This window comes from Merops nubicus, unplaced genomic scaffold, assembly GCF_000691845.1.
Source record: "Merops nubicus isolate BGI_N331 unplaced genomic scaffold, ASM69184v1 scaffold46728, whole genome shotgun sequence".
NCBI classification, from domain to species: Eukaryota; Metazoa; Chordata; class Aves; order Coraciiformes; family Meropidae; genus Merops; species Merops nubicus.
In genome coordinates, this window is record NW_008628556.1 from 1,655 (window position 1) to 9,681 (window position 8,027).

The window sequence follows — 8,027 nt, forward strand, 5'->3', positions numbered from 1 at the left end:
GAACACCACCTTCAGGAAGCTCTGAGCTCTGCGAGGAGCCTCGGCTCATCCTTCAGAGCACGCAGGTCCACTTCGTAACAGCGAGATCTGAGCAGGTCTTTGGCAACTCACGGCCAGGGGAAGGGATGGGGATGGAGAAGGTGCAGGGGCGAGGGCAGGACCCTGCCGTGGGTCTGTTACAGCACTGTCAGCAGAGCACCCGTGGGTCTCTGTGGAGTGAGGCAGGTCACAGCTCATCCCTGGCGCTGGCGAGGGGCTGCAGCGGGCGGAGAGCGATCACCCGATTTCTCAGCAGCTGGTCCCCTGACCCCTCCTGACTGCCAGGGGGTCTGCTGCCCAAAAAGTCTGTGGGAGTGTGATCCTCCAGCAGGCCAGCTTCCACGGCGTGGCGCCGGAGCCCCTCGCTCCCCACCAGCCCCTGCATCCTCACGTACCCCTGCTGGCAGAAGGGAGGCAGCTTCTGGCGGGTGAAGGCGAACAGGAAACAGGATTCTGCAGGGAAAAGATCAAAAACCAGAGTCAGCAGAGATACCCTTTAGAGAAAACTTCCCCTAAATTCTTGAGGATTCATTCCAGACAAAAGGCAGAGGGGATGAGGGAAGATGAGGTGCTGGAGCAGGTCCAGAGAGGGATAAGGAAGCTGGTAAAGGGTCTGGGAATGCGTCTTCTAAGGAGCAGCTGAGGGAACTGGGATTGTTTAGTCTGGAGGAGAGGAGGCTGAGGGGAGAACTCACTGCTCTCTACAACTCCCTGAAAGAAGGGTGGAGTGAGGTGGGGGTTGGTCTCTTCTCCCAAGTAACTAGAATTTCCTCTCTCCCACGAGAGGAAATGGGCTTAAGTTGTGCCAGAGGAGGTTCAGATTGATCATTAGAAAGAATTTCTTTCCTGAAAGAGTGGTGAGGCATTGGAATAAGCTACCCAGGGAGGTGGTGGAGTCACCATCTCTGGAGGCATTTGAGAAAAAACATGTAGATGTGGTACTTCAGGACACGGTGGTCATGGTAGTGTTGGGCTGATGGTTGAACTTTATGATCTTGGAGGTCTTTTCTGACCTTAATGATTCTGTGACTGGAGTTTCCCACCCAGCACCTTGCCCTCAATGGCAGCAGAGCAACAGACTTAATTCTGCAGAGCTCAGGAGACACAGGGTGGGGTCTCCAGTCTGTGCTCTGAGGGAGAGGAGCTGGGTTTGACCTTACAGCTCTGGCATCTTCTTCCTACCACAGGATTGCTTCCCTCTGCGTGTCACTAGGGTTCCTGCAGGAGGTTCTCAGACCAGTCTTTGGACCAGGAGGGGAGGCAGCAGCTCTCCAGCTCTCACACCCCAGTACTCTCATTTCCCACAGGAAAGCAAATCCATCATCAGTACATGAAAAGAGGTCTGCATATGCAATGGCAAAAAGGAACCTTCAGATAATGGAGGAGGAAGGAAAGGTGCAGCTAGAAATGGGACTGAACCCAACTTCATACACTTTTCCCTAAATCTGGGTGTGCCTGGGACAGTCTCTTTCTGGTGGTGAGCAAGAGCAAAGGCTGTTTGGGAACATACACAGGGCACTGACACGTTTCACCCTCGGGGGAGTGCACCAAAGAGGTGTGACTGAGGGTGAGACCACCAGCTCTCCAGAGGGAGATCTCAGCTGTCTGCAGAAGACACTGCTCCTGCTGCTTGTCCCTCGTGTCTCCCCTCCTCCTCCTCCTCCTCCTCCTCCTCCTGCTGCCTCGACCCTGTGCTTAAATTACCTGCAAAGAAGTAGCGCAGGTCGGTGCCGAGGCAGTTCTCCAGAAAGCGCCTGAGGGGCAGGATGTGAGCGTTGGGGGCCGTCCAGTCCGTCAGGAAATCCTCCACGATGTGATGGACAGCAGCCGGGCGTGGGAGGGGCCAGTCTGGGGGCCGGGCTTTCATCTCATGCTCTGCCAAGTGAGCGTTTAGAGGGAATCTCAGAATTAAAGCGGCATTAAGAAGAGCTCGGGGAGCAGGAAGCAGATGCGACAGCTGTCACAGCTTTTGTCCTGACCTTTTCATCCCTACCTTACTTTCATTTGCAATCCCCTCTGCCAGTTTTGTTCTCAACAGCCCTGCTGCTGCCGAGCTGCCCCTGATCCCTGCCCGTGGCACTTCCCATTTCACTCCTCTTTCCCCTGGGCCGGGACTGCTGCATGGGCTGAGCTGCGTTCCAGGCTTTCACCCCGTGACCCACGACGCTTCTTTCCAGGCAAGGCAGGCCAAACCCTGACCCTGGGCTGCCAGAGATGAAGATTCAGCACACTCGTTTCCCAAGGAAACCTGCTCTGAGCGTGTTTGTTTGCTGGATCATCACAGGTGCAGGAACACTCACCTCCTAAGCCCTGCCGTTGGCTACCTCTGTCACTGCATGCCTGTTTGTTCCTGTTCTCAAATGTGAGCTCTCTGGTGCAACCACCCCCAGCCCATATTGGTCTGACCAATGGAAACCTTGGCCACCTCAAGGCTTTTTTTTTCAGCTTACAGTGGTGGTCGATGCCCCAGAGGATGGACACGAAGGAAATGGAGGAGAAGGGAGTGCAATGCCTTCAGGTACCCTGCCTCCTTTGGCCCCTAAGTATCTTCATCCCTTTCCTTTTTGCTCCCATCACATAATCGGCAGGGAGAAGCAGGAAACCTTACCTGTTGGGAGGTGTTTGTAATAGTAAATCACAGGGTGCAAAAAGTTGGACTGCCAGGCGTGCTGTGCCTCTCCCACAGCTCGGTTGTAGTAGAAGACATCCTTGTCAGCTCCTGAGAAATTCCTTCCATACTCCATGATGATGACAAACAGCCCACTGGGAGCCTTCCTCCCCGTCTGCACTTCCAGCTCAGGCAGGACTCCAACCGGGTACTCTTCCAGGTACTCAAACGTGGTGGCATTGCTGTGAATTGAAACCACAACCATCAAACCTCTCCCCTGGAGAAGAGCCAGCTGGGGTCCAACACCCCCTCAGCTCGTGGAGCCTTCAGACAGCAATTATTTTGGGTCATTACAGATCCAGCCTGGACTTGAGGCAGAACACAAAGCTGCAGATATTGTTACAAGGCTCCATTATTATGGGATTCTTCTTTACATTAGCACTGCTCCTGGAAAGCTTTCCCTAGGGACAGCAAAAGGGTACCCACACCCCTGAGCCTAGAAGGAAGGTCTGGACCTTTTCAGCCCTTTAAGAGAGAGAAGGGATTGGCAGAATTGGCCATACTGGCACCAGTGGCACACGTTTTGAGGTACTTCTGTGATGGTAACACCCTTAGGCAGCAATGGAGCAATTGGTGTGGTGGCACCATGGGAAGCGACGGCAAAGAAAAAGGGATGAAGCTCGGGAGGGCAGTGCTGGGAATAGTTACTCACTCACTCACTCTCTCAGCAGCACGATGTCAGCCAGGACGCTGAACATCTGGTAGAGGCCCGAGGCCTCGTTCACCCGCCTGACGATGGCATTGGTCAGCTGTGTGATGGGGGAGGCTGTGGCTGGCCAGGGGACACCGTGGTGACGGTTCTCCAGCAGGCGGTGGACTGCACGAGCTGAGACATGGGGAGAAGCAAACACAGCTGACTGAAGAACCCCAGCTCCCTCTGTGAAGCAACACGATAGCTCTGCTGCGGCACGCACGGATGCTGGCAGCACTCAATAAATAAGCTTTACAGCTCATCCGTGCTCAGGATCTCCCACCCCCGTTGCTGCCAACCGCAGTGGAGGTGCCCTCTGAAAGCTGATGGGATGCTAAGCGGTTGGAGAGGGGGCAGGGAGGGGTGTCCTCGGGGATATTTCATTACTTCTGAGCAGTCCTTTAATGATAAGGATGGGCACACGCACGTAAAGATGGAAATTCTCTCTGCTGCCCAGAGCTGCTGGGTTTTAACTCCGCAGCACAGACCTCTCACCCACAGCCTGTCACGAGGCTGAGCCTCTGGCAGGCAGGAACCCATTGTGTTACATAAATAACAGACAACGGGCAAGAGAGGGACGAGACACAACAAAGACAGACAACCAAAAGCTTCAGATATGACCCCAAGTCACTTCTCCTCCACTTCAGATGGAGCAGCTGCAGCTTGGCTGCGTTTTGTCGTCCCCACTGCCAGCACAAGGGTAAGGATGGTCTCTTCCCATCAGTAAGCTCTGAATTGTTCCTTGGAAGGAGGGAACCCACCTCTGCCCTTTCTGTATGCCCTAGTACTTACTCGTGTACCGGAACCCGTGGATGAAGCCCCCAGCAGATTTCCTGAAGTCAATAGAGTGGCTAGCAGTGCCGAGAACAAAGAGCCCCCGGGTGCCCCTGGACTCGTAGTTGGGTTTGATCTGAGGGTACTTGTTTTTATTCCCTTTTCCTGGCATCAGTTTAAGGGACCTGACGTGCAAAAGAGAAGAGCAGGCTGTCAGGGGCTTCTGATAAGGCACATGCTATATCACTGCCACTGCAATTCACTGCTTCATGCTGCCTTCAGTGGGATTTACTACTGTGAGGATCTTCCAGAAGACAAGGATGCTCATCTCAAGGTAGCTCTGGACAAGATCAAATTTCACCCTCAGCCACTGACAGTGAATTTTGGAAGACAATGAAGTTAACACTATCATTTTCAACTGCAGGATGTACTAGGAGACAAACCAAGGTGGAGTAAGGTTGCATCCTCAGGGACAACAAGCAGATGAAACTTTTCTGTAGCGATCCGTACCCGTACCGTTCTCATTCCAAGAGAAAGACCCTAAACAGAAAACATTGCCAGCCTTCTCCATGAGATCAGGCAGGCCAGGAGGTTAAGATCTAAAGGCACAAGTTTTTCTGTGTCACCCAGGCCCCAACATAGCCACCTGCTCAGCCCTGGAGCCTGTGGTCAGTGGCACACACGTTCCCACTGGGACAGAGCCGTGGCCAGAGGGTAACCAAACAATTCTGTGCAGCACTAGGGAGCTCAGAGCACGTGGAGGTCTAGGAGAGGACCCGCCCTTCCTCCCAGCTCAGGCTTTTCACTCCAGACACCCACCTCTCTGGGGATCCTGGTCCTCCCTCACCTGTTGTAGATGGAGAAGTCAAACTTCCAGCCCAGGCAGCGGATGACGCGGTCGTAGGGCGCGCGGGTGGCGAAGTTGTCCAGGGGGTCCTGCGGGAGGGCTGGGCCGGTGCTGCCGTTCCTGCTCTCCAGGTAGAACCTCAGCGTGACGTGCAGCTGCCCCCTCTCATCCTTGAGGATAGCCAGATCTTCCAGGTCGCCCTCGAGAAGCCCATCCAGAGATTTCAGCTGGTAGGTGTCCAGCAGGCCGTTGTTAATTGCTCTGGGAAGAAAAGGAGACTGTTAAGAGGGTTAAAAGAAGGGAGGAGAGGTGGGATCCACAGTTCTGTCTCAGCTGCTGAAAAGGGGATGCCTCCACCAGGCATCCCACGCTCCCCTTCAGTGCAAAGGTTATCCCCAGAGCCTCAGGGCTCCCAGGAACAGCACAGGTAACACAGACTTGCTGCCCTTGTGGGATGTAGTCAGCTTCTCGGCTCTCCTCTGTAATTGCAAGCAAGGGAACAACTCAGGATCCAGCACTTTTTAATGATACATTTCCCAAGGGGACATTTTCTTATTTCACAGACCCTGAAGAGCATCCATCAAGCTCCTGTGTTCAACCTGGACAGCTTTAAACCAAGGACCTAAAGATACAAGACCCCACGTTTCCTTTGCGACCCCCAGGACCACAGCACCTCCTGTGCCAGTCCGCTCATCACCAGGGCAAGAAGAGATCCTCCTTGCTGTACTCCAGCTGAGCTAGAAAGAGGAAGAGGAGCAGCTTCCTACCTCAGATCCCCGACGTAGTGGGTGGCCCAGGAGAGGCGCACGCGGGACCGGCTCACCATGTGGATGAAATTGGTCACGCCCAGAATGTTCTCCGCCGTCTCGAAGGCCGAGTTCCCTCGGCCCAAGATCAACACAGTCTGGCCAGCAAAATCCTCTGGGTCGATGGACACAGTCTCGTAGCCTTCCACATACTCTGAGCCAGGGAAGTTTACCACGTTGGGGACCCACGTCCCAGTGGCAACCAACAAAGAGCTGCAGAAACAGGGATAGCACTAGGGAACGAGCATCTCGCCACTCCTCTCCCCTCCTGCAGTGGGAGATGGCCACCATGGGGCCCCTGCAGCCATGCCAGACCAGCTGCACGGGCCATGGTTCCAAAGGAAACCGCTCCTCAGCTCCTCCTCATGACCTGCTCCTCTCTTCCCTGTCCTGAGGCCCACGAGGACGACCAGGCATGGTGTTACCTACAGCCAAAGTGTGGCTGCTGTACACCTACACCTCCCTCCATTCATCAACGGGCAAGTACTACTCGTACATACTCCCTGACAGTGCAGATAACACTAAAGTTTCACAAGTCGATTATATGTTGCATAAAAAACTACTTGAGATTTAAAATTTGTGTTGCTTTCTAGTAAAGCAGAACAAAAGAAATTTTTAAGAGGGCTAGAAAATGGCTTCGGTATTTCAAAACGTAGCTCCCAGTCACAGAAACACATTAGCAGCATGGCTAATTGTTAAGGCTAAAATTAAACGCTGTAATCTTTTTATCTCTCTCTCTAGATTTTCCTTGAATCTTAGGGAAATTTCGGTGACTTGGAGGGAAACGCCCGGCGGCGGGGGCTCACGGCACCGCCTGCTGGCCCAGCCTTGCTCACGCATCTTCAGGGAGCAACCTGCTCGCCGGGTGTGGGTGTCTGGGATTGCCTTCTGTCCCCTCCGAGCCCGCCAGCCAGCACACCTCCAAGTGACAGCCAGCACGGCCTGCTGTCGCAGAGCTGAGATTCTCAGGAGAGGTGAGAAACACACTCCGTATGTTCACGCTAGTAACTTCTAGGTTTTTAAGAATATAGCTTGGTAGCAGGGTGGGATACACACGGGTAAGTACAAGGGGAAGGGGAGTGCAGGGACCAGCAGCTGTGAGGGTTATTTCTCACCCTCAGCTCCCTCTACTACAACTTTTCTCTGGTTCCCCCCTGCCACCTCTCTGCTACCCCAGGGCTCCAGGTGGCTTTGACATAACTTGTAAGCCCACATGTGTCAATGGGAGTGAAGTGTCACCACATGGACTCACTCAAGTGTGTAGTAAAGGCAGCAGCAGCTACAAGTACGACTGAGTTTTTTTTTCCGTGGAGAGCAATTACTTAGTGATAAACCAAAAGTGATTTCGAGCTTGCCTACCAAGGGTGGAACCTGTGGAGATGGCAAACACAGCCAGTTTGTGTCTGCCCTGCCAGATCCTTGCCTATCTGAAGCCTAATGTTGCTCTTGAAAGGCAACGCCATTTTAGGAGCAGCTACTACACCCACCTACCCCTGTGACTCCTGTAAAATGTTTTTCCCCTGTGATAGTGGTTAAGTCTTTAAGAGGCTGTGAAATCTCCATGCTTGGAGATACTCATGCCTCAAGAGGACAAAGCCCAGAGTAACCTGATGTCACTGGCTCTGCTTTGAGCAGAGTTTAGACAAAATGACATTTATGGGTCTCTGAACCCGATTTGTTCTGCGCTTTTGTGACTTCCAAGACACCCGTGGAGAGCGATGTGGCCACCCCCGGGCTCGCCCGTTACCTGCACTTGTAACTCTGCCTGTCCTGGTCGGTCAGGAGGAAGTAGTGTCCGTTCCAGGCCCGCTCGTCCCTCTCCAGTGCCACGTGGACGATGGCCGTGTTGTACTGGACCCGCAGCTCCAGCAGGGAGGCGAAGTCCTCCAGGTACCGCACCATCGCGTCCGCGGCGGGGAAGAAGTCGCGGGAGTAGCGCCGGAAGAGGAGCCGGGCGTCGTGGCTGAGCAGCGAGTTCCAGTCGTGGCGGAGGTTGAACTCGCCGTTGGCTTTCCCCGTGTAGCGCTTGTTGATGCTGATGAGCTTGCGGTGCCGAGGGTAGAGGGCGAAGAAGCTGCCGGGAGCGTGGCTGCGCTCGAAGACCACGTAGTCGCGGCCAGCTCGCTGGAGGAAGTAAGCCGCCTGCAGGCCCGCGGGGCCGGCCCCGAGGACGCAGTAGTCGCGGTAGAGGGGAGCGGCGCC

At 54.3% G+C, this 8,027-nt stretch overlaps 1 protein-coding gene across 1 annotated transcript; it reads right to left on the reverse strand.

The window, feature by feature from the left end:
• Window positions 1–226: 226 nt before the first annotated feature.
• On the reverse strand, window positions 227–8,018 carry FOXRED2 (FAD-dependent oxidoreductase domain containing 2; the record flags this gene model as incomplete). Its single annotated transcript, XM_008946674.1, has 8 exons — window positions 227–492; window positions 1,744–1,914; window positions 2,648–2,889; window positions 3,368–3,533; window positions 4,191–4,357; window positions 5,020–5,280; window positions 5,787–6,038; window positions 7,573–8,018. Coding segments are annotated over 8 exons (1,971 nt in total), but the record flags the coding sequence as incomplete, so codon positions are not given.
• Between the last annotated feature and the right edge of the window lie 9 nt (window positions 8,019–8,027).